The 26,248-nt window shown below is 38.6% G+C and overlaps 1 protein-coding gene and 1 non-coding gene across 26 annotated transcripts in view; both read left to right on the forward strand.

The window, feature by feature from the left end:
- Positions 1–26,248, forward strand: part of CLASP1 (cytoplasmic linker associated protein 1) — a 291,806-nt gene that overhangs the window by 225,074 nt on the left and 40,484 nt on the right. For 7 of the 25 annotated variants that reach the window (XM_017516071.2, XM_017516072.2, XM_037734059.1 and 4 more), the window contains 9 exons: positions 1,521–1,544; positions 2,863–3,107; positions 6,302–6,365; positions 6,951–6,953; positions 9,144–9,307; positions 12,759–12,837; positions 13,852–13,995; positions 22,833–22,976; positions 23,504–23,610. In XM_017516071.2, coding sequence (XP_017371560.1) covers positions 1,521–1,544; positions 2,863–3,107; positions 6,302–6,365; positions 6,951–6,953; positions 9,144–9,307; positions 12,759–12,837; positions 13,852–13,995; positions 22,833–22,976; positions 23,504–23,610 — 974 coding nt within the window. Of the gene's footprint in view, positions 1–1,520; positions 1,545–2,862; positions 3,108–6,301; positions 6,366–6,950; positions 6,954–8,045; positions 8,127–8,949; positions 8,953–9,143; positions 9,308–12,758; positions 12,838–13,851; positions 13,996–19,083; positions 19,186–22,832; positions 22,977–23,503; positions 23,611–26,248 lie in introns of all 25 variants that reach the window. The other 18 variants (XM_017516067.2, XM_037734063.1, XM_017516073.2 and 15 more) reach the window with 9 other exon arrangements.
- On the forward strand, positions 8,306–8,412 carry LOC119469101. Its single transcript, XR_005197922.1, has one exon. It is a non-coding gene; the product is annotated as a U6 spliceosomal RNA (small nuclear RNA).

Below are 26,248 nucleotides of genomic sequence, written 5' to 3' on the forward strand. Positions count from 1 at the left end.
AAAACAACTATTGACAGTTCTGAGCACCCATTATGCACTTCTTTTTTTCCATTCTGTTGCTTCTATTGCTTTACAGATTTTGATGGCATAACCTAGACATTTTTCATAATAGTAGGTAATAGAGGTTGAGGTTTGAAAATCTTGCATTTACTCCATTACCTTGTCTGTATGATTTTATGTTGTTTTTCCTAACTCTTTGAGGATGGGAAGCAATGGTAGAATATGTTTTTGCATCATTATAGTGTAATATCTGAAAAACATAAATGATCATGGATCCTTTAATGTTTTGGTTATACCAGAAAGTTCCTTGGTAGAATCAGCTTGTGGTCCAAGTGCTTTTTAAAGATGCATTTCAGCTAGTCACACGGTCTCTTGCATATTCCAGTTTATGTGCTCAGCATTTGAAATGGGTGTTCTTTAGAACTCTCTGATCATTGGCCTTGCTTTTGCTGTTTTGAGATTTATTCTCTTGTAAGGAAAAAAAGTATGTAATATTCTGCTTTTAGACTCTGAAGTTTTTAATCCAGCCATGTTTTATCAGATCACCGTTCTATAGTTTATGGCTATGGCGATTCCAGTTTTCATTCCTTCTTCTCTTGCCTTCATTTATTCTTCCTCAGTCAGGTTCTTTGACAGGTGTCTGTGAGCAAGCAGTTTGCTGCTCTCGTAATGCTTTTCCTGTAGGTAAACTGCCTGGCCAGCTGTATTCCTCATCCTTATGTATAGAAGGACTTTTTTCTAGCAGGTGCTAGAGTTCAGGGTAACTGCTCTAACCATGGCTTTAAAAGTCAAGAGCTGGAACAAAATTCTCTGAAGCTGTTTGTCCTTCCAAGTTGCAGAATTTAGAATCTGGCTCTTATTTGTTCAGAGACCCTGGGAAGTAGAGGTCAAAGGAATGGGAAATGATGGATGTGAAACCCTTGGTTGAGACTTCCACTTAAGTCAAGGAAATTTCTTAGTTCTTTAAAGAACTCATAAGGGACTGTGTGTAAAGTTCTAGGAGGCAGAATAGGACTTGAGAGTTTGAGCTTTGGCTCAGCTTGACTTGAGCTTTTCTCTGAGCTCTAACTCCCATTAGATTCATGCTGCCCTTGTTACTTTTTGTCCAAACTATTTAGTCTCTCCAAGTGACCTGCTTCTGAAGAGAAAACACAGAAATGGTACAGAATCCTTGCCTCACTGAATAGACGCACGGGGCCAGACAGAATGTCTCAGAGAAATAGATAGTAGAATTAATGGTGACCTTAGAGATTTGCCTCACTGGTATGGGAAAAGTTTTAGCAAAGAATTATAGCAAGTTACCAGAAGGTCTTCTGACACGCGAAGGAGGGTTAGAAAATGCCATTTTGACAGCATTCTTTATTATTATTCGCTTGATATGAAACGCTTGCTAACCTGTATTTTTGGTTTGCTAAGATATGTTTTGCTGTATACTTTTGTTGCAAGAACAATCCCTACATATGCTTCTGACATAATTCTCTATGCTTTTTCCCCAACCTTCAATATTTTCCTGCCTACAGCTGTTAGGAGACTCCAGGAGCAAGGTACCAGTGCTTTAACTTTTGTTTTACAACTGTATTGCTTCTGTTGCAAGTATATTTCTTTTAGAAGCTAGTGAAAACAAAAAAATATGGTATAGTATAGAAATTCTGGTTTATATGATTTTGTTGAATTGTAACAGTGATTCACCATCATTGTTGTGTCATGGTGGAGTCAGTCACCTTTCATGTACATCTGTTTCAGTATTTATTTTAAATGTCAAGCTCTGCTGCCGCTTCTAGTAGTGTTTCATTTTATTAACCCAATTTATGCCTATTCTTACGTCGTCATGATTTCATGAATGGATTTATCAACACTTTTCTTATTTTAGGAGTCTGGTTTATATGTGCCCATGTAATTTGTTATCCAAACAAAAATGCTTTTGGGAGTGAAAGGGGGATGCTATTAATAATTATGTTATGACGGTGCGCTTAAGGCAGAGCAGTCCTGAGAAAATTGGATTAATAATAATACGCCATATTATTAGAGAAGTGTATTTGTATGGTTTAAGCCAATAGCTATTTGTTTTGCTTTTTAAAATTCTATATAGTTGCTGTTCTGTCATATTTATGGGTATAACAGTTTTGTATTCAGGGTCGGTAAAATGAATAAAGTGGGTATTATAGTCTACTTTAAAAGAAGCCTATTCGTGTTTGAAAACCCTAAATCTTTAATGCAAGTGGCCAGGAGTTCAAAACCAGCCTGCACGACAGAGGGAGAAGACCTAGGAATTCTTTTATGTGAACCACTGCCACTGACATTTCAAATTCTGGCTTTTATAGGAAACATAAATATTCAAAAAAGTTTGCCCATAGACTGTGCTCAGGATATATTGCTTTTGACTGGGAAGGGGCTGTTGGCTGCGCATATTTGCAGTGTTCCAGGTGCCCAGCTGGAATATTTAACATGTAATTTTATTTAATCCTCACAACAAGCCTGTATTATGATAGGCATAACTGTTGTTGTCTTAAAGATGGAGAAACTGCAGCAAAGTGCTTAGGAGGCTTTCAGAAGTCACACAGCCCAGTCAGTGTTGGCACCAGGATTGTGATCTGCCTGTCTTCCTGTAAAGTCCACACACTTTACCAGAGGCCACACTCTTTCCCCTCTACTACAGAGTGCTTTGCTTATTAGTTATTTTACCTAACAGAAAACTGCTTTTCTGTTTTTATTTCCCTAATCTATAAGCACAGGAAAAGTGTGTCTGTACATGTATCTTTTTACACTTAACTCTTTGTTGTAGATTTTGTTTGATACGACTCACGGTCATTTCACCTTTCTATTTTGTCCTCAATCACTCCCACCCCTCATTGGACCTATCAGAAGAAGCCTGTGAGGAGGAGGTATGAGCCGTATGGGATGTATTCTGACGACGATGCCAACAGTGATGCCTCGAGTGTTTGCTCTGAGCGCTCGTATGGCTCCAGGAATGGTGGCATTCCCCATTATCTGCGGCAGACCGAGGATGTAGCAGAAGTTCTCAACCACTGTGCTAGTTCAAACTGGTCAGAAAGGAAAGAAGGGCTTCTGGGCCTGCAGAACCTACTGAAGAGCCAAAGAACACTGAGGTGAGGACCACAGCAAGAATATGAGCTAAGTTTGAATCCCCTGTTGGACTCCTCAGGGGCTTAAAGGGATTCCCTATAATTAACAGTCTTCAAGAGGTCCGCTTGCAGGAACCGGCATTTAGTCATTAGTCCTTGCCATCCAGAGGCTTTGAAATATCTGGCAAATATTTTTTTTTTCTTTTTCTCGAGATGGAATCTCACTCTGTTGCTCAGGCTGGAGTACAGTGGTGCGATTGTGGCCCACTGCAGCCTCCACCTCCCAGGTTCAAGCGATTCTTCTACCTCAGCCTCCCAAATAGCTGGCACTACTGTCATGCACCACCACACCCGGCTAACTTTTGTATTTTTTAGTAGAGATGGGGTTTCACCATATTGTTAGCCAGGCTAGTCTCAAACTCCTGACCTCGTGATCTGCCCACTTCGGCCTCCCAAAATGCTGGGATTATAGGCGTGAGCCACCGCGCCCAGCCCATGTGGCATATATTCTACAATTTATTAGGTTGATAAAACATTTAGGATGGATACAGTGGCTCATACCTGTAATCACAGCACTTTGAGAGGCCAGGGCAGGAGGAGCACTTGAGCGCAGGAGCTCGAGACAGCCTGGGCAACAAAGGGAGACCCCATCTCTACAAAAAATGTGAAAAATTAGCCGGATGTGGTGACATGCATCTATAATCCCAGCTGCTTCGGAGGCTGAAGCAGGAGGATTACATGAGCCCTGGAGTTGGAAATTGGCAGTGATTTATGATTATACCACTGTGCTCCGGCCTGGGTGGCAGAGCAAAACCCTGTCTTAAAAAAAAAAAAACAGACCACGTATTTTGTTCTCTTATGTTTCATATTTGTCCAGTAGATATTACTTGAGAAATTTTGGTGTACAGTATGCAATTCAGGTAGAACAAAAAACAAAAAAACAACTCTGCAGGTTAGTATGGTTCAGGGTCCTGGATAAAATGTTTCAGTCTCAGTCTGGAAAATTTTGATATGCGTGTGCATATGTGTAGCTTATAAATGTACATAGTAAGGAGATAACAAAATGGAGCCCTTCAAAATAGTAACAGCATTGTCTCTTAGATGGATTGTTTTTGCTTTTTTCTTTGTTTCTGTTTCATAAATTTTCTAAAATAAGCATGTATTACACATACCAAAAAAGTATATGGTTATACCATATTTTGTCAAATCTAAGGCACCATAGACACCCTTATTTTTATAGCCCTTTAATAAATGCTGTCTGTTAAGCCATGACAGTACAAATATGTCATTGATTATAAGATGACTCTCAATTACAGAGAAAGTTAAAACAAGAGAAAGGAGATGTGAATGGGAAGTAAGAAATGGGCAACTAGCCAGGCGTGGTGGCTCACACCTGTAATCCCAGCACTTTGGGAGGTCGAGGTGGGTGGATCACAAGGTCAGGAGTTCGAGACCAGCCTGGCCAGCATGGTGAAACCCTGTCTCTACTAAAAAAAAAAAAAAAAAAAAAAAAAAAAAAAAAAAAAAAAAAAAAAAAAAAAAAAAAAAACACAAAACAACAACAACAAAAATTAGGAAAAAAAAAAAAAGGAATGGGCAACTTGGAATACATGAAATGCAATCTACTTTATCCTTTGGATAATTTTTGTAAGGTAAATTAGCTGTCATAGATAGGAATTCCTCTTGGGTTCTGGAAAGCGAAGTGGGCACTGGCTAATGAGTCGCCCAGCCCTCACAGTGGCTCCTCAGACAGTCTGACTCCACCCTCCTGTACTCAAATCTGCCCCACATTATTCGTTTGTTCGTGAAGATGATACAGGAAGTTTTGTCATGTGCCTTCTGAGATGCAGGCATCCTGTGACACTCTGGTGACCTGTCAGAAAGAAAAGATGATTTATGGCTGTTGTTCCTCAAGAATATGTTTAATCCTGGTGGTCCCACTTTGTAGATTCTTAGTGTTCACCAAGTACCCATTGAATAATCTCTAGAAATCTGTTGATTGGCATTACTCTAATCTAGGTTGCATTATTAACAATATTGACGGGTCCTTGAACCAACTGTTTATCCACATAAAAGGGGGTGATTACTCAGGGATGATTTGCTGAAAAGAAGACCTTTCTCTCAAACTTTAAACATGGGACTCAGTGGTAGTCAAGGACCAGAAAAGGCAGAGGGCACCAATGTGAAATGAGTGTTTGCTTTGTCCTAGGAACAGTAGAAGGTACAATGTGTTATCCATTTTCATTCTCTCAGCAACCACGTGACATAGTCCTTATCCTGTTTGACCAATAAGGAAAAACACAGACTTAAAGATAGCAGAGTACTTTCTTACTTATTTATGTATTTTTGAGATGGAGATTCGCTTATCTCCCAGGCTGAAGTGCAATGGCATGATCTTGGCTCACTGCAACCTCTGCCTCCCAGGTTCAAGAGATTCTCCTGCCTCAGCCTCCTGAGTAACTAGGATTACAGGCACCTGCCACCATGCCCCACTGATTTTTGTATTTTCAGTAGAGACAGGGTTTCATCACATTGGCCAGGCTGGTCTCAGACTCCTGACCTCAGGTGATCCACCTGCCTTGGCCTCCCAAAGTACTGGGATTACAGGTATGAGCCACAGCGCCCAGCCCGAAGTGCCTTATTTACAGCAGAACTGAGATTAAAATCCAGGTCTGTCTGACCCTGAAACACATGCTGTTCTGTTTTTTCCCTTTTTTTGTTTTTACCTCTCATCACAATGCAGGATAGACCTGCTTTTTAAAGTTTATTTCATTGCTTTTCAGTTGTGGCATGTAGAAAACACAGCTGGGATAAAATGAAAAGGATTTGGTGCATAACTTTATCACTTCCAGATACATGAGCTTGTCCCCACTCAGTCTCAGTTTCCTCATCTTAAGATGAGAGCAAATCTCTTGTTTTATCTTCCTGTTTGGTTTAGCCATAAATAAGAGTTTGTGAAAAGACATTGTTATGTAGATATAAATTATGTAAAGCTTACATAGTTGACTGATCAAAAAAATTAGCCAGGCGTGGTGGTGCGGACCTGTAGTCCCAGCTACTTGGGAGGCTCAGGTGGGAGGATCACTTGAGCTTGGGAAATCAGGGCTGTAGTGAGCTATGATTACACCACTGCACTCCAGCTGGGGTGATAGAGTGAGACCCTGTCTCAAAAATAATAAAAGTAATAAATTCATTGATTTCTGTTTTGTTTCTTCTAGTCGAGTTGAACTGAAAAGATTGTGTGAGATTTTCACCCGGATGTTTGCTGATCCTCATAGCAAGGTAAGTCTGGAAGTCATGCCTGCCTTATCTTCCCCCCTGCATGCCTGTGTGCTCTGTGTGATACACTACCCAAGAATGAGAGAGAACTCCCTGTGGGGCAGTTCCGACCTTACAGAGTAACACCAGTTTCAGCACTAGTTTATGTTACACCTTTTAAAAACAGAATTCTTGGAAACTTAAATGTGCATAAAATTTAAAGTTAAATAAGTGTGCTTCAAGTAAGAGTTATCAGGGAGAGAATCAGATGGTCTTTCTTATATTTTTGTATGTCTCCCGTTAGCCAAACAGTGAGGTAGGTGCTAGGGTATAATATTATATTATAATGTCATGCACGTTTTGATGTTAGAGTAATGAAGAAAAATAAATATATAATTATTTTTGTATCAGTATATCCTCATAGGACAAGATAGAAAAATGAAAGTATTTAATTTAATGGATTTATTGGAAAACCAGGTTATTTCTTAAAATAGGATTTTGCTGTTCCCAAGAACTTGCTGAGTGGTGATCACTTAGCTGGTGCCCATACCTCCTGAGGGCCAAAGGGAACACTAAGCCCGAGGAATGCTTTTTTTTTTTTTTGACAAGAGAGTCCCAGCTGAGGGGGAAACACCAATGAGTACGGGACAGAACACTTTCCAGGGTGAGAGAGGGACTCTTTACAAAAGTTTACTTGGAGTCTAGATTTTAAATAAATACCATTATTTGGGAGAAGACCCTTAGAGACTATCAGATACTTTTAAAGGAAAAAAGTGGAGAGCGGGGTGAAAATACAGGGAAAGGGGTAAAGGACAGAGGTGAAGTACAGAAATGGATAGAACTGTAAATAAGCAGCAGATCTTTAATGCTGACATGCAGGATTAACTACAGTTTTCCTAGTAAAGATGGTCTCCTTCAAGTCTTGCCGGAAGAAAGAAACCTGTGATGGCCAGAAAGTCCAGCCAGTTATTATCCTTGAAATATGAAACATTGATCCACCCATTCGTTCACCCAGTCATTTAACATTTACTGAGTAACTGCTCTGGGGTAGGGATACAGAAAGCAAGATATGGCTGCAGCATTTTGAGGTGCTCATGAGAGCAAAGGGGAGCGAATGCAAGGGTTCTCCTCCCCTCCTCCCACAGCAGCTCTCCTCACTATCAGTCTTGAAGCATGTCTTAAATTTTCTGCGATGACCCTCACAGCAAAGTCAACATTAACAATATTAATAAAAATTCCCCAGGCGCTCATGCCTGTAATCCCAGCACTCTGGGAGGCCAAGGCGGGCAGATCACTTGAGGTCAAGAGTTCAAGACCAGCCTGGCCAACATGGTGAAACCCTGTCTCTACTAAAAATACAAAAAATAGCTGGGCATGGTGGCATGTGCCTGTAATCCCAGCTACTCAGGAGGCTGAGGCAGGAGAATCACTTGAACCTGGGAGGTGGAGGTTACAGTGAGCTGAGAATGTGCTAGTGCACTCCAGCCTGGATAGCAGAATGAGTCTCAATAAAAATCCAAGAAAGACTGAGCCTAAAGGCCACATAGATATCCAAAGATAAAATTTATCAAGATTTTTCTCTACGGTAGTGTTAAAAGCAGTAAGATTTAATGCATAAGCATAATTAGAGTCTTAAGATTTATAACGTAAGAGCTATTAGATGGTTTAGGACATTGATAAATTTCTGTTACCTGTCACCCCTAGATTGCCGATTCAGAAGCAGAATGTGAGGATAAAGAAGGAAATTTGTTTCCATCAGAAGTCTGTTGTACAGTGAGTTTGGAGGTCTCAGTTTAGTTATTATTTTTTAGCTGCCTGTAAGCTAAGCCAGGAATCCCATAGCTAGGGCTGAATGACCTTTTTCCTGAGCTGTCTCACAGGCGGCCCCTGGTGGTGAATAGTTGCTGTGCTAGAAATGAGGTGGTTAGAAAGTAGAACAAGTTTCATTAACAAGGTAGGAAAACATGCTCGCTTCAGCAGCACATATACTAAAATTGGAATGGTACAGAGAAGATTAGCATGGCCCCTGCGCAAGGATGACACGCAAATTCGTGAAGCGTTCCATATTTTAAAAAAAAAAAAAAAACCAGGTAGGGAAACTCAGTGCTACTTTTCTCTCTGAAATTGGTTCAGAGGTATTCCACTATGGACTTTATTTCACCTAAGCAAAAATCATTACACAACAGCGTGAGAATTATGTTAATATATTTTATTCTAAGCTGTAATCATCTATTACTTTATAATATCTGAAATAGGCATACATCAAAATGTCTGATGTGAAAAGCAGCAGCTACACAATAGTGAGTAGTTGTTTTTATGAGCTCATTTTATAATAGCGTTTGGTGACTGTTAGTGAATAAGAATAGCATTAGGACGAGGATTTGTTGTTTAAGAAAGAAAACCTTCAGGATTAAAATAGTTAATTTCTCTCTGTACTGCCTTTTAAAGGCTTATATTGAGGGAGGAGAGAATATTTCATCCGTTTGTAGCCTTTTCAGGTTTTCTTTAAAAAAAAAAAAAAAACGCATGAAAATTGTATTAATTCACTGCCAACTAACATGGAATTTGTTTTGTTGCATGGCCTGGTTTGCGGTGGAATTCACAACAGAGAGTAAGTTCCATTTCTTTTTCCTTTGTTTTCTGCACTACATTTTCCTTCTGTGCTATGAACAGTCGTTAACAGGGTTAACCTAAGTTAGAAGAGGCTGGGCAAAGCACGCATGGTCATTTTGAATGTTTTGTAGGCTTTGGAGGAAATTGTGAATTCAACATATGAAGTACTTGGTTTTCATTTGTGTCTAGGTTTTCAGTATGTTTTTGGAGACTCTTGTGGATTTTATAATAATTCATAAGGATGACTTGCAAGACTGGCTTTTTGTTCTTCTCACACAATTACTTAAGAAAATGGGAGCAGATTTACTTGGATCTGTGCAAGCAAAAGTCCAGAAGGCTCTAGATGTCACCAGGTAAGTGTTTAAGGGTTAGGTCCATTTTGATATTGCAGTACTTGTAGGTAACTTTTTGCCATGGCCTTTGTCACACACTTGAATATCTGTTACTCAGTTCTCATGTTCTTTTGTTGACATATTTGTTGATATCCCAGCAATCCATGAGATGAAATACCATATCATCCTTGTGTTGATATTACTTTTGTATTTAAGACATATATAATAAACAAATGTAAAACTTTAGAACCTCTCTTCTCATTAAAAAACATTTAAAGAGAACATTTAAAATATTTGTTTACATTTTTCTGAAGACCTTAGTATTTTTATTACTTCAACTTACAAGTCATACTAGAGATTTTTGTTTTTAATCAGTGTATCATGTGGAAAAGTCTAAATTGATAGTACATTGGCTCAGAGATTTGCACATTTGCAGTAGTTGTGACACTTCTAGCTTTTATGAGAAAAGAAAAGCTGCCGAAGCCCAGGAAAGTTAGAAAAAACTACATGCTGCTGTCTAGAAAACTCTTCTCTATTGTCTATGCAGTTGTGGGTCCTCAGCGTGCAAGTTTAAGAATTAAAATATCTCAGAAGACACTTTACAATAATGTCTTGGTTGTGATTTGTTGGAAGATGGAGGGGGGAATGTCAAATTGGTGAGCTTTTTTAAAGAACAAAGAAATAACTTCCAAATCACTCATAAAATTATCAGGGCAATTACTTTTATAAGTTGCTACAAACTGAAATAATTCTAGTTATTATAGAATTTCAAGATGGAAGGACCTTAAAGGTGATGTTCATTTTATCAGTGAGAAACAGACACCTTGCCTTAATTTTGCGTTAGTGGCAGTTTAGGAACCAAAATCCAGGATTTCTGATGTTTGCTCTGTTGTCTGTTCCTGTTGTTGCAGGCTGTCTTGTGGGTGTGTGTCCTCACGTCCTGTGGAGACAGAGGGTGGTACAGATAGCACTAGAACCTAGAACCTTCTCTTTCTGGCTCCCTTGACTAGCACAATAGCACATCCTGCCCTGCTGGCCATCCCTATGCATGCAGCTGTTACTTGACTCTGACTTCAAAGTATGCATGTGTTCCTCTACACTATGATGCCAACTGTTTTCTTATGGCCCTTGACCCTGTCAATCTGTGTGATTGCATTGCTATAGAATTCTATTATCTAGAGAGATTTACCTTCTGGTTTTCAGTGAACTCAAAGTAATGTACTTGCATCTGTTGGTGAGGCCATAAAAAAGAAGTAATAATAAAATAAATAAAATTAAAGTAACATACTACATTTGCAGTAAAGCTTGGAAACTTCGTCATTCCTTTGCATGGTTAATTTTAGTGGAGTTAGGGAGCATTACAGTACACCATTATACCAATGGATTATAAAGGTGTAGCCCAGATTGACTGAGGGGCTAGGCTGATAAGCTGGTATCATTAAGTGGAGTAGAGAGGAGGGTTATTGATAGGCTGGGGCCACTTGTGGCCATGTTGGGACATGGGCTCAGTAGTACCAGACTTTTCAAGAAAGATCAGAAATGTGGATTTGGGCAACATATTTGAGAATTTTTTAAGATACCATGAAGGCCAAATAAAACACACGTAAGCCAGGCTTGGCCTGTAGATTGCTTAATTAGGGTGAATGTACCAATGACCAGATCCACTTACATTTTTGAGAATGGTAGGAATATTAAGATTATATTCCTAAACTTTGTTGATTAAGGAATACAGTCGTGACCTCCTGTTAGTTTTCCTTTAAGAGTCGTAATCTCAGTAGATTTGGTCTGAGTGCCTAAAGCATTTTTAACATTCTCTTCTTTTTCTCAGCAGTTGAGATGCATAGCTCTTTAAGCTGATCTAGAATCAGTCAGTGACTATTAATAGGAGGTTTTAGTGATGGCTGAGAATTGCTTCTCGGTTTATAGACTTGAGTGCTAATCTGCCTCAGTTTCCTTTCCTTTGGCTGTACCTAACAATGGCATGTTTCCTGATGATACATTCTCATTATTGAAATGTATTCTCCATCCACCCCATGCTGCCAGAAGAAGGGAGAGATATTTTGTGTGTGGTTTGTTGACATAGTTACTTAAATCATCTATACTAAAGTATGTTTTCCTTCTCGAAGTGATCTTCAAAGATTCCAAGATGCAACTAGACGGTGGGAGGAAGGGGTACTATTGGATCAAGTTTACTTTTTATTAATAATTATAAGGATGATGACACTGGTACCTAATATGTGCCATGTGCTTTTTATTTTTGTTGTATGAATTTATTTACTTTTCAAATCAATTCTATTTGCTTCATTTTAGAGAGTCAAACCTGTTTCTTTACTTATTTTACTATATTTATGTAGATTGGGAAAAATCTCTAAGAGAGTCCAAAGAAAGTAATGTAGATATTTGCCTTGCATTTATCTTTCCTGTGAATATGGAAATTATGTCACCATTATCCACATGGGGCTCCATTGTGCAATTTTAAACTAATACTAGTAATTACAGCATTTTAACAGAAAGAGCACTGACTCTCTGGCTGAGAGCCCATGAGGGTTACTTGATTGGATCACAGATGCATGATGACCACAAGAAATAAGATCAGTAGGCCGGGCGCGGTGGCTCAAGCCTGTAATCCCAGCACTTTGGGAGGCCCAGGTGGGTGGATCACAAGGTCAAGAGATCGAGACCATCCTGGTCAACATGGTGAAACCCCGTCTCTACTAGAAAAAATACAAAAAATTAGCTGGGCATGGTGGTGCATGCCTGTAATCCCAGCTACTCAGGAGGCTGAGGCAGGAGAATTGCCTGAACTCAGGAGGCGGAGGTTGCGGTGAGCCGAGATTGCGCCATTGNAAGAGCAAAACTCAGTCTCAAAAAAAAAAAAAAAAGAAATAAGATCAGTAACAGGCAAGAAATGGATCAAGAGAAGGGGCTCCTGGGACACCAGGCTTCTGTGTGTGATTTGTAGCTGGACGGGACATGTTTTGTTGCCGTCTCACAGGCATTATTCTGTGGTATACAGGGACCCTAAGCAGTGACCAGGACCAAGGATGACAATACAGTTTAGTCAGGGTTAGCCGTAAGCAGCCCAGTCAGGATGTAAAAATGAGATTTGGGTATCAGAAGTGATTTTTATGTTTAATCAATAACCAGAAAGGTAGCTGGAGGGAAAATGAGCAAATCTCTAGAAAGGCAGGTAGAAATTTCTTCCTTAGTTTATTGCTTAGTCTTAATTTTTTAAATAGCCGTTCAGAGTAAGTTCAGTTTATGTTTGGGGATTTGAAACAAGATTTTCCTTGTTCCAGGTTTTCTGTATAACATGTATTACTTTACATAAAATGAAAAGCACTATTTATTAAAAATGTGAACAGGGTTTTACATATATTAATCTATAATGGTATGCTTTTGTTAAATAGTTTGATATTGTTTTGTAATAAATTTCTTTAAAAATGAGCACTTTTCCCCCGCCCCAACCTAGGGACTCCTTTCCATTTGATCAACAATTTAACATTTTGATGAGATTTATTGTGGATCAAACTCAAACTCCAAACCTCAAGGTCAGTAATTACTTGTCATTACAATTCAACCCTGGAACTCAAATTTGCTTAAATTTACTTTTGTTTATACTTGACTCATGTTTAGCTATTGTGAATAAATCTGCTGTGACATTCCTGTTTGACTCTTTGTGGATATGTTCCTGTTTCTCTTGGTTAAGTACCTAGCAGTGTATTTGCTGGTTTATTGGGTAGGTATATGTTTAGCTTTATAAGAAATTTCTAAAATGGTTGTACCATATTGTATTCCTACCAGCAGTGTATGAGAGCTCTAGTTTTCCTACATCCTTACCAACATTTGGGCAGTACTAGTCTTTTGCACAAGTAATATTTAAACTAGAAAATTAAGACATTCTAGTGTGTAGAGATAGGTATCTTATTGGAATATTTAATACTAACATTCTAAGATGTGAAAGTGAATTGTTACATGTTATGGAAAATCTTACCTATAGTAACAAGACCAAATTTGAGGGAGGATGTGTGTTAATTTGAATTAGGTCACGTCATCGTCTGTTCTCAGATCATTAACTTTTTGGAGGTTTTAGGATGAGCCTAATAATTACCTTTTTCTCCTGAGGTCAGAACTAGTTGAGAAGTTGATGGTAAAGTTAGGGCAGAACATGAGCTGGATTACTGAAAGTGCTGCCTTATAGAACATGGCTTAGAATGTGTGGCAGAACTAGAGTTGAACCTGCCCTGTGGTCAGTGGCAGAGCTAGAAATCCCGTGGGCTCCTGCCCTGGAAGTGTCTTGCAGCATAGATGAGGAGCAGAGCATGCTTCTCTACAGGCACCTAACAATGAAGGAGACTGAGCCATGTGCCCCTTCCTGTCCCTTAACTTACCCATCAGTCATTTCATGCTTTTCCCCTGTTAGATGTTGCTCCATGTGGAAACAAATCCAGGAGAACAGAAGGAGGTTCTCCTCAACAGGGTTTACTTTTCTCTGGTACCTGATAAGAATTCTTTTCAAAGATTCATCAAGTGTACTTAATGTTTATAATTATTGGCTCTTTCAGGTCAAAGTTGCAATCCTGAAATATATTGAGTCTCTGGCCAGACAGATGGATCCAACAGATTTTGTAAACTCTAGTGAGACAAGGCTTGCTGTTTCTAGAATCATAACCTGGACAACAGAACCAAAGAGTTCAGACGTGAGAAAGGTATGTCCAAGAGAGCTGATGTGTAATTACAGACTGTTCCTGGGCTTGTGTTAGAGAAATGTATTTAGAAACTTGCAAACCACACCACCCACCCACAAACTTTTGTCACTAAGGCTCTGCTGTTGCCCTTTTCTCTCTCCGGCTCTGCCTAGTTTTGAATATAAAAATGAAAATCTGAAATGTTGCACGATTGGCTTATGGTTTTCACAGGCATCTATTTTATGTATTTTGTAATACGAAATCACTAGTAAATTAGTGCCTTTTACACAGATGTTTGTTTTCCTTATATCAGTTTGTAATATGTACTTTAAAGATTAAATTGCAGATCTAGGGCTAGCTGGCTGCAGGGTCCCTGATCGTAAAATGTGGTTGAAAAGCTTAATAAGATGTAATAGATTCTTTAAAAAGAGCAAACATCTTCCAATATGTGGCACATAAGTATGCATGTGATATGTGAGTATGTGCTTTTGCAAAGGAATGTTACTTAAGTATTGCCTGCTATGGGTTGAAACATGTTTTAGATTCACATATTACCTCAATTAGGGCCTGTGTGGGACAAACTAGCTTTGATCTTAATGCCTACTCTCTGTGGACATGCACATTAGAATATTTGAACTAAGACTTATTGTCCTTACTGTTCTAATCAGAACATTACATACAATTTCAAATTATCAGCCAGAGGCTCCAAAAACCTCAATTTATTTTAATCCTAGCTCAAGCCAAATATAAATAGGAAATTAGATTTATTGCCAGAAATCACTTCGTTCATTTACTGTTTGAATGAGCTTCAACACTTGTTTCCAGTTATTTTGGATTATACAGTGTTACTTCACAAAGCTTTGTCTCTGCCGCCATGCTGCTTTCCATGCCTGCCCCTTCTTCTCCTTGCCCATTGTGAGGTCTGCTTAACTCCTCACCTTGACACCTAACTTACACTCAGGTTCTAGGACAATGATCTTGATCTTCAGAGGAGTTTGAGAAGATTTAGATTAAGTTCACAGTCCTGGCTGCAATTAAAATCGATGTCGATTTCTGAGTTCTGTTCCCAAGTAATTTGATTTAGTTGGTATAGGGTAGAGCCTAGACACTCTGTTGTTTTTTTGATTGGGGCTTCTTTCACTCATGACTGATTTTTCATGCAGACAAGGCCCAGGATTTTGGGCCATGGCCCTGGAATGAACCTCAAGACATACACACTGCTGATACAGTGTTGATCTGGTTGCTGCAAGTTCCCTTGCTACGCAGTGTTGCTTCATAGTATCTTCAGGACTAGGCTTGGCCTCTCTGTTCCCTGGCATCTTCCCCACCTCCCTCCTACCTTGTACCTAGAGTTCTTGTGCTTCCTCTAAACCCATTCTAGTGGTTAGGGCCCTGTTACCCTGGGCACCTTCTTCAAACTGATGGAATACCTGCCTGGTTTTCTGTATATTGTCAGCTCAGTGCACTCTGTATTGATCATAGAAAGCTTCCTAGAGAAGACAAGATTCATCCTCAGATGTGGAATATGGATGCAGTTTGCATAAGTGATGAGTTTAGGGGAGGGACAGTAGTCATGTGTAAGAAATGAGGTTTGTCTGGAACAGTGAAATAGACTGAAACAGAGGGTTTGGGAAGCTGAGCAGTAAGGAGAATGTTTTACTCACTCTGCATGCTCAGTGCCTGGCATATACCTGGAGTAACATAGTAGGCTTTAATAGATATTTTGAATGAATTAATGAATGATAAACACCCATATGGAAATGATTTCACTTCAAATGATACTTGAAGCCATCATTTTTTAAACTATAGTTTTGAAAGTTTCCTTCTTTTGACTTCTTTATTTGTTATCTATTGTATAACAAACTTCTACTTATTTAGCTTGAAACAAGACAGATCTATTATCTCACAGTAATAAATCAGGAATCTGGCGTGTGTTCTCTGGGCCTTCTGATTAGTGTCTCAAAGACTGATATCAAGATGTCATTTGGATCTGCAGTCTCATATGAGGCTGAGGTCTTCTTCCAGCTCATTGGCTCTTGGCAGATTCCAGCCTCTTACAGGTGTAGAGCTGAGCTGCCTGCTTTCTTGCTGAATATCAACGGGGAGCCATTCTCAGCTAGTAGAGGCTGCCAGGAAGTTTGCTTGTTTCAAGCCATTGGTAGAATATATGAAGAAATAATATCTAAGAAGCTCCCCAAATTTGATGAAAAACATTACCCATCTAAGTAGCCTAAGAAACAGCCCAACAAACTAAGATTTTTTAATAAAAGGATCCACTACGCAGACACATCGTATCTAACTGTTGAAAGCCAAAGAGAGAGTCCTGAAAGAGCAGGAGGGGGCAACTCATCCCATGCACGGGATCCTCGATAAGACTATAAGCTCATTTCTCATCAGAAACCACAGAGGACAGAAGGGAGTGGATGACATTGAAAGGGCTGAAAGACAAAAAGCTGTCAGCCAAGAATTCACCATTTGGCAAGACTCTTCTTCAAAAACAAAGGCGAAATTAAAACAAAGCCAGCCATAGAATCTCTCTCATTTTGAATCTCTCTGATGCCTTTTAAGGACTTGCCTGATTAGGTCAGGCCCGCCCAGGATAATCTCCCTTTGGATTAACTCAAAGTCAACTGATCAGGGGCCTAAATTGCATTTTTGAAAATCCCTTCTGCCATGTAACACAATCATGGGATGATATCCATTATATTCACAAGTCCCGCTCACTCTGAGGGTGGGAGGGATTATATAGGGCACAATACATTTTGGAGAATCTTGGGGGTCATCATAGTGTCTTGACCGCCAGGGCTTTGGTGTCTCTTTTAGTGGGTTGGCAGAAGGCTTCGTAGTTACTTGATAATTCCCTCGCTCTTATTTTAGGAGGGAGCTTTTTTACCTATCTCTGCAAATTGTGATACGGTTCAACTTACTTATCAGATGCATGTCTGCATTCTGGCACCCTCTAGATTTTCTTTTTTTTTTTTTTAATCATCCAAGATGTTTGTGTCTTCAAACTATTTGGCTTTCAGTAGGCATTCAGCGCTGACTAGTAAAGCATTACTATTTGATTCAAATAGGCATATCATAGCATAGTATTAGAATAGATGTCCTCAAACTCTACATTAGGACACTGTAGATTAATCTTTTTTGGAGGTATATTCACTTTTATTTAAATTCCCTGTTTTGATGTACTATCCATTGGACATTTATAAATATAGTTGCTTTTGTAAGTGATGCAGCTGCCTTACCCAAGAATATGAGATGTTCTTGAAGCATTGTCAAAATGAATGTAGTGCCTAAGCAAATTAAAATACTTAGAAATTGTGATATACTATGTATCACTGTTCTGAGATCTAAAATTATCATTACCATTTTAAAGCTGTATAAAAATAAAACTAGGACCATTCCTATCTAGCTAATTTAACACACTAAATGTAAAATACATGTCTGTATAATAAACTTTGTTCTGCCTCATCCTTCATTTCCAGAGTTTTTTAAGGTTATATCAGGGATTATGGATATCTTGGTGATTTTTAAAGCATGTTGTGTTCTTAAACCAAGTTCTGTTAATGTCCTGCTTTAATTGTTTTAGGGTAGGGTTATATTCTAAATGCAGAAGAGCCCTCCAGTCTGAAATGTATACAGTAAATTCTCATGTTAGACTCATCTCTAGAGAATATTTTATGTAAACAGTACCTGAGGACTTTTTCAGACAACATCATTCACTCTCTAAGTCCATACAACTATATTTGTGAAAGCACTTTTGAAGCATTTTAGACAGATACAAGTTGATAATAGCCCAAATTCATTGACTAAATTTAGCTTTTTTAAATATTTTGTTTTTCTTCTTAGCTCAGTATGTCGTGGTGTTTCACATTGTGGTGGGAGGGGTGCTTAAATTGTTAAGATGTTTTTAAAACCAAAACACAGTCACCCGTGAGGTGTGCTTACCTCACTGAGGCTGGTTTGGACAAGATGAAAAAGCCCAACCCAGTCTATAACTGCCTTGCTTTATTCCAAAAGTCAACTCTTCCATTTCCTCATTGTGGGACCCCGGCTGGTTTAGTTGTATGATGTAACTATGCAGACGTACACTAGCCTTTCTTAATGCACCTTGTTGACGTGAGGTAATAAAATATATTACTGATAGAAAAAAGGTGGATTCTGGAGTTTGACCTCCATTTGATTTCTGCCTCTGCCACTTAATTGTATGTTTACATTTTGGAATTTAGAATGCCTGTATGTTTGCTTATTATATGTGATTCTCTTTGTCAAATGAAGCAAAAGATTTAGCCCACCAAACCTTGTTTTAAGAAGTGTGGGCAGTGAAGGCATGGCAAAGAAACCTAGAATTATAAAGATGCTGTTGGCTAGAGGAGGGAGAAGTATTACTATATAAATAGCCTTGAAAAGGTAAGATTTCTAATTGACTTTTTAAAAATACATGATTATAAAGGCAGCATGCCTCTATTCTGAAAGCTAAGGGTTTTACTATCAAATAACTGAATCTCAGCTTAACTGTGAATGAGTCTTTTTCAAGTCTTTTGTTGTTGTTGTTATTGTTGAGATGGAATCTCGCTCTGTCACCCAGGTTGGAGTGCAGTGACATGATCTCGGCTCACTGCAACCTCCACCTCTGGGGTTCCAGTGATTCTCCTCTCTCAGCCTCCTGGGTAGCTGGGATCAGAGACACGTGCCACCATGCTCAGCTAATTTTTGTATTTTAATAGAGATGGGGGTTTCGCCATGTTGGCCAGGCTGGTCTCGAACTCCTACCTCAGGTGATCTGCCTGTCTCGGCCTCCCAAAGTGCTGGGATTACAGGCATGAGCCGCGGCACCTGGCCTCTTTCAAGTCTTGTTTTGACGTCTTCCATTTCATCACTTGAAGCAAGAATACTACTTTCAGGATTATTAAGTAAAAGACCTAATGATACTACTGAGGGTTAAAACTGGTGGCTACTGTTAATATTCTGATTCTTCCTAGCTTTCAATCACGTGTGTCTCACTGACTTTATCTAAGAAGCCAAATGCTTTTACAGCTAACAGATTGCCATGGTTAGGCACTTTCTGCTTCTCTCTGATTCAATCCTCCCACCTTTCCTGTTTGCCAGTCCTCGCTTCAGCGTAGTCGAGTAGGTGAGGATTTCCCCACTAGGTCAGCTTCAACCTGCTCTGGGCCTGGAGAAGGAAACTTGGAAGAAAGTTGTAAACAGGTAGATTGAAAACTGTGTACTAATTTCAAACAGCACACTTCACTGTTTGCTTTTTAGATTATTAATACCAGCTGCCCTTGAGAAGGCACTGGGAAGCTTTTGAGAAACCTAAAATTAATACTATATGAGTGTGTATATGTGTGCCTGTGTCAATGGTGGTGTGTTTTATGATTAACTACATTCTCAGTGGAATAGCCATGTTTGTGTCAACAAATACCATATTTTAACAGAAGAGTAAAAAGGAGAGATAGTAGGCTGGCACAGTGGCACATGCCTGTAGTCCCAGCTACCTGGGAGGCTGAGGCAGGAGAATTGCAGGATTTTCAAGGCTGCAGTGCACAGTGATCACGCCTGGGAATAGCCACTGTACTCCAGCCTAGGCAACATAGTGTGACCCTATCTCTTAAAAAAAAGAAAAAAAAGAGAGAGAGATACCAGATGAGAAATGTCTGACAGTTTTGAAATAGATTCTCTTTGGTGTCTTTATGAAGCAATTTTTAATGACAGTATGAAGGGAACAGTGAGTTGTTTAATAAATTGGAAAACTCCGCTTTTCCTCTTAAACTTTGTTTTCCCAAATTATTGGTAACACTGAAGTATTTGGCAAAGCGTTATTTTGCCCTGATCTGCTAGGAAGAATTCCTTTCTGCTATAAGGTGTACAACATTCAAGACAGTTGATGTCCCTGGGAGTTCTCTTCAGATAGTAACAGTGAGATGTGAAGAACCTTTTACAAACTCCACCCCTCAAATTCTTCAATGAGAGGCTGGGCGTGGTGGCTCATGCCTGTAATCCTAGCACTTTGGGAGGCCGAGGTGGGTGGATCACCTGAGGTCAGGAGTTCCAAACCAGCCTGGCCATCATGGTGAAACCCTATCTTTAAAAAAAAAAAAAAAAATTCTTCAGTGAGGATGTGTGTGAGAATCATTTCATTTTAAGTTGCCATTGAACCTTAAAATAAATTGCACCAGGGTTGCCCATTAGAAAATGTCAGTAGTAGTCAGTATTTCATGCGGCTGCTTAATGGTCTTGCCTCTTACAAAGACAACAGCGCAGATACGCAGACAAGAACAGTGGCATACTCCGCTTTTTGAGTCACTAGTGAACATGAGCGATGCCCCAGGCTTTTTCTAAATGCATCTCTCCAACTTAGCTCCATATCTGGAATTGCTTGTTTAATGAGACCGTATCATTGATGGTAGTGATAAATATAACCCAGTTTTCCTCTTGCTTGGATTCCATATTTTAACCTATCACGAATTCAGAAGGTTGGAAATAAAATATTTGAAAACCATAACAGTCTAATTTCTTGTAAAACTGTGATATAAAATCCTTTAAACACTGGATACTTGGGCCGGGCACTGTGATGTATGCCTGTAGTCCCAGCTACTCCAGAGTCTGAGGCGGTAGGATCAGTTGGAGCACAGGAATTTGAGGCTGCAGTTTACTATGATTGACCTGTAAATAGTTACTGCACTCCAGCATGGGCAACATAGTAAGACTTCCATCTCTCTCCTTTTTTTAAAAAATGTATATTTAAATGAAACTTTCTACCAGTTTCTAGAACTTGGATCTTATTTTTAAAAGATTATACTTGGCCGGGCGTGGTGGCTCACACCTGTAATCCAAGCACTTTGGAGGCCAAGGTAGGCAGATCACCTGAGGTCGGGAGTTCAAGACCAGCCTGACCAACATGGTGAAACCCTGTCTTTAAAAAAAAAAAAAAAAGTAAAAAATAAAAAATAAGATTATATTTTGGAAGCTACTAAGTTTATAATTTGCTTCATGAAAAGCCTCAAGTTAGCTTGTGACATTAGATAACATCATTCTGGGAAGAAATATTGTCTCTTAAATAAAGGCAGGGGCACATTTCACATAAAAAAAACATACTATTCAAGAATGCAGTCATATATTTTATAACTTTCAAATGCCATTTTCAATCAACAAAATTTAAGTGCCAGTACTTTTGAATTAACTTGATGGCATTGATGTGTTTTTCCTGCTACAATTTTAGGCTGCTGCTTTCTTTCTCCTTGTAGTACATTATTTTTCTGCATGCATTGTTTTTTTCTAACACCTATACAATGTTTTTAAAAAATACACAGGTTACTTTGCATGAGTTTTGGAAATTGTTCTATTATACAAATATACATATCAAATTAATAGTACATTAAATTGATGGTGAAATAGATTCCTTCAGATTATTTATTTAAGATGTTTCCAAAGTGAAATATAGAAAAATATATTTTAGTACAGTCGATAATGCTTTTTGCCCATGTCATAAAAATATTTTGATCACTTATGATTTAATTTGGGTGGAAAAGCTATTTTAATGACTGTATTTGAAATTAAAGGGAAAAAAGTAATGTACTTTTGCCCAATGCTGTGCTTAATGAATGATTTCAAAATGTTAAAGTAATTTTTGATTATATTTTCAAATTAACAATTCTTATTTTTGGTTAAATACCTTTGGGTTTTTGGATTTCTTTTCCTTCTCCATGAATAGAATAGTACTTTTGTCCTAACTGGACCTATCACTAATTTTAACATTGTAAAAGCATTGAAATACTTTGTGTTGTTTAATTCCAAAACTCTGCAAGCACATTTTTGTGTAATATTCTATGTCATGGAAAAAAATCCTGAATAATTACCACAATTTTAAAAATTACAGTCCTTGGAAAGACTATGTTTGTAAAGTCTTTATGGTTAAAAATGGTAAAGAGGTGATTCTATTCACCGAAACAGTTTTTTGTGTCTTTTTCTTTTTCTTGACTCTTAGAAATTAATAAGAAATGCCAATTAGTATTTGCTAAAACTTTTTTGGCTTAGCTTTTGTAAATCAAAACTATTGTAATTAATTCCTCAGGCATTGTGCTTTAGGCTCGGATTGCCTGCTACTAAATCTATAGAAAGCACATCACTTGCCAGAAGCCTGAGTCTCACTGACCACTGTTGTTTCAGCTCATGGCTTTGCCTACCTCGCTACCACAGTCATTACAAGCAGGCTTGCAGTGTGTTGACTCAATTAATAAACGAAAGTAGAACATTTTCCAAAAGGCTGAAGAGCACGTTTTTAATGTTGACTCCTTTGAAGTCCAGTTTGCTTCTCAGAACTCTCTCTCCTTGGCTTATAGGTATAAAAGTAGAAGTTTTTCAGAGGTATTTACACTCTTTTTCTAGTGTTTCTTAGTAAAGAGGAGTGTGGCTTCTCAAGATAACCTAATGCAGCCTGTTTGAAAATTTGTGCTTTCAGGGTACACCGAGGTCCCTGTTCAGTTCTGAATTATTAAAGTAGGATCAATCTTAAACATTTAAAAGATTTTTTTGTTTCATTTACCCATTTACCAGCTTCCTTCCTAGTACAGTCCAACAAAAGAAAAGTTCTCGGAATTTATTATTAATATGCTGTGGAATTCCAAGGCCAGGGCATTAAAATGAAGCCAGGGTTTATTTTCCAGGTTGAAGTCAGACTACTTAACGATTGACAATATTTTCTTCAGATGCTTTTTGTTTTTGATGCCTAGAATGCCCTCTTATTAATGATTTTACTTATAAAAATATTTTTTAAAAAACAATTTTAAATCAACATTTTGATGAAGGACCACTATTGTACATTATATAAATTAATCATGGTTCCTTTTTTCTAGGCAGCACAAATTGTGCTAATCTCTCTGTTTGAATTGAATACTCCTGAATTTACCATGTTACTTGGTGCCTTGCCAAAAACATTCCAGGATGGTGCCACCAAACTCCTGCATAACCACCTCAAGAATTCCAGTAACACCAGTGTGGTGAGTGCTCTGGTCATGGTTGGTGTCTGTATGATTTCTGTGACTCTCTGTAGCCCTTACCTAGAACCTGCTCTAATGGAATAGCCCAGTTCCTTGTCCTCTTTCAGTAAATGTTGAGCATCCGGAGGATGGGGCCATCATAAGCCCAGTAAGTGAATGAATCTGGTATTTAAGTATAACCTTTTTTCTTAGGTTGTTCATCTACATTTTCACTAGGTTATCCAATTAGTCATTCATTCACTGAGTTGGTCTTATTTTTCAACACTGTAAAGATGCAAACTCTCAGTTGTGTCTTTCATTCTAGCACAACCAACATCAATCATTCGACTCCAGGAGTGCCTGTATGATGATTATTCATTTTTGGTTCATATGCACTTAAAATTGGCCTTATGATCCTGAAAAATAAAATACCATTCTGGGCAGATTCTACCCATTTATTTACATGTGGGTTAAAAGACCAAGGGAAGAATAGAGCAATATTCTATATACAGCCCTTGAACAACGATGCCTATTCTGCTTCACCTCAGGGCTCTCCAAGCAATACGATTGGCCGGACACCCTCCCGACACACCAGCAGCAGGACCAGCCCCCTGACCTCACCCACCAACTGTTCCCATGGGGGTCTGTCTCCAAGGTAAGGACACTCCTTTACTTTCCACAGAAGTAAAGAAACTAAAGCACCTTAGTTGCAGTGCAGCCTATTTCTAAATTTTTAGACTAAGCTAAGTAACAAAAAAGAATATTGAGTATCAAGAACCATGGGTTTTAGTCCTCACTCAAATTGTAACTGTATAATCTTATAACCGTCTTCTGTGGTGGTAAGATGAGTGGTGTGTGCTGAGTGTTCTCTGTGGTTCTTGTACCTCTGAACACTCACTAGTCCCTAATAGTACCCTCAACTAAAAGCTTGCATTTAGTAGTGTTTTACATAGAACCCATGTTACATAAAATCCAGCTCATTACCTGTTCTGCAAGTGATAGAACCTGAAGGTATTTGGTCATCTAAGCAAACTTGTAATAGTCAGTTACACCAAGTCTCTGGCAGTTTTTCAACCAAGTGGTCATTCTAAACATAGTTGCTATCATGTTTGAAGCCAAATGCTGCTCTGAAGGACTGTGATTTAGAACCTGGGAGCTAAAATTGGATCAACATTTCATACTCTTGTTGGCAGCATGCAAACATTGACCTTCTAGAAGCTGAGGCAGTGACTTAAAAAGACTTAGATGACCAAATACCAAATACTAGCCAGGCACGGTGGCTCACACCTGTAATCCCAGCACTTTGGGAGGCTGAGGTGGGCAGATCACAAAGTCAGGGATTCAAGACCAGCCTGACCAACACGGTGAAACCCAGTCTGTACTTAAAAATACAAAATTTATCCGGGCGTGGTGGTGCACACGTGTAATCCCAGCTACTTGGGAGGCTGAGGCAGGAGAATTGCCTGAACCCAGGAGGCAGAGGTTGCGGTGAGCCAAGGGCACGCCATTGCACTCCAGCCTGAGCGAGCGACAGAGCAAGACTCCATCTCAAAAAAAAAAAAAAAAGAGAGAGAAACTGCTTTGTTTTGGGATCTTTAGATAATACTTCACCGTCTGACCAGAGCCTTTAGAAGTCTGCATGGTGGCTTTAGTGACCCCCTCACATGGGCTGGAAGTTACTCATGCCCCCACTCAAAGTAGTTGCCGGAATTTTTAGGAAAGAGCCAGTGTTTGGACCAGAAAGGGGCACACGTGCTCTGTTTGTCTACAAGAAGCCTAACTCTTTGGGATCACTAACAATACAAACCAGGAAGCTTTTGTCCTGAGGAGTGCTGACACCAAGGTCTTAAAATGAAATGAAAATACCACGGCGTGCTTTTTTCCCTTAATGGTTACCTCGTTCCTAGGAAGACATCAAAACATAATTGCTATTATATTTTTTTTAAATGATCAAGAATCTCCCACACTTCTTCCTTGTCACTGAAGTTTTCTAGTTCCTCATTTCCTTTAAATACTTTGGAACATAAGAAGTTTGCAGTTTATTTTCTCTACCTGTCTTACCTTGCTGTTTAAATCGCCCTTATGTTTACTCCCCAAATGTCCCTCTGCACTATATTTAGGTAGACTACAATATGATATTATGTCTCCAGATTTGGTCTGTGTTGTCTTGACTTCAATAGGCTGTTACAATTAAACAATTGAGACCAGAGACTAATGAAAATATGCTTGGCTTTCCCAGGTGTGACTGAGGTTCAGCCATTTTTTTTTCTTATGCTACCATCTGTATCTAAAGAATATGGTGGTCCAGTGATGACAATAAAATCATAAAATTATCTTTCCTAGTGGAGAAAGTTTTGTGGGAAACTTGAATTCTCTGTAAATTGTTGTCTCTGTCTAGAAGAGATACTTATATAACATTAATTGGGCAGTCTTTTCTCCCATAATATATAGTTCATTATCTTTTAGTTAATGCATTCTTAGGGTACCACATTCTTTAGGTAATAAGTCGAAAGGTATAACTCAAATTAATCATTTTATTATTATTTGTGCTACTAATCTAAGTAAAAACTTGGTAGTGCTGTTAGTATCATTCATCAGAGCTAAGAACTGGCTAAGTCAATCTTCATGGTCCTCAAGTCATTAAAAATTTTGCTTTTCAAGGTCATTCTTCCTTCTTAATTGGCCTCAATTTAATTTTTAGTTTTAGTTACAGATCAGTAGAAGAAATGAAGAGATTTATTTTCAATATTAAATAGTTCATATGCGGTCTAAATATTTTCTTGTTATCAAATTCTTCTTTAGGGAATTATTTATGTAGTTTCTTTTTGGTAGAAAAAAATGTTTTAAAACTTGCCATCATTCAGTGCGTAAATAGCACGATGGCCTTAGCCAACTGGAGCTCACTGGAGAAATGATTTTTCTCGCAACTGAAACTGTCTAGCAGTTGGAAAAACTGCCTCATGTTATCATGTCAGTAGAACTATTCAAATAGGCTATGTATTTTCTAACAGGAAAATGACAGAAGACGTGGATTCTTGCACTAAATAGAACTGACTAAGTTACCTCATTCTAAGGAGACTGTAGACAGGTAGACAAATCTGTTGTATATAATCTCAGCTATTTTTCTGAGCATTGCTCTTGAAGTGTTGATTTTCTATGACCTGCCATTCGTTTGAGTTATCTTGACCAGACAGTGTTAGCTTTTTATTCTGTAGGGGAAAAGCTATTAGCAATTATTTGTTTTCAGTCAATTTTTCTTTTTTTTCTTTTTTCTTTTTTTTTTTTTTTTTTTT

Source organism: Cebus imitator, unplaced genomic scaffold (genome assembly GCF_001604975.1).
Source record: "Cebus imitator isolate Cc_AM_T3 unplaced genomic scaffold, Cebus_imitator-1.0 Scaffold572, whole genome shotgun sequence".
Classification (NCBI taxonomy): domain Eukaryota; kingdom Metazoa; phylum Chordata; class Mammalia; order Primates; family Cebidae; genus Cebus; species Cebus imitator.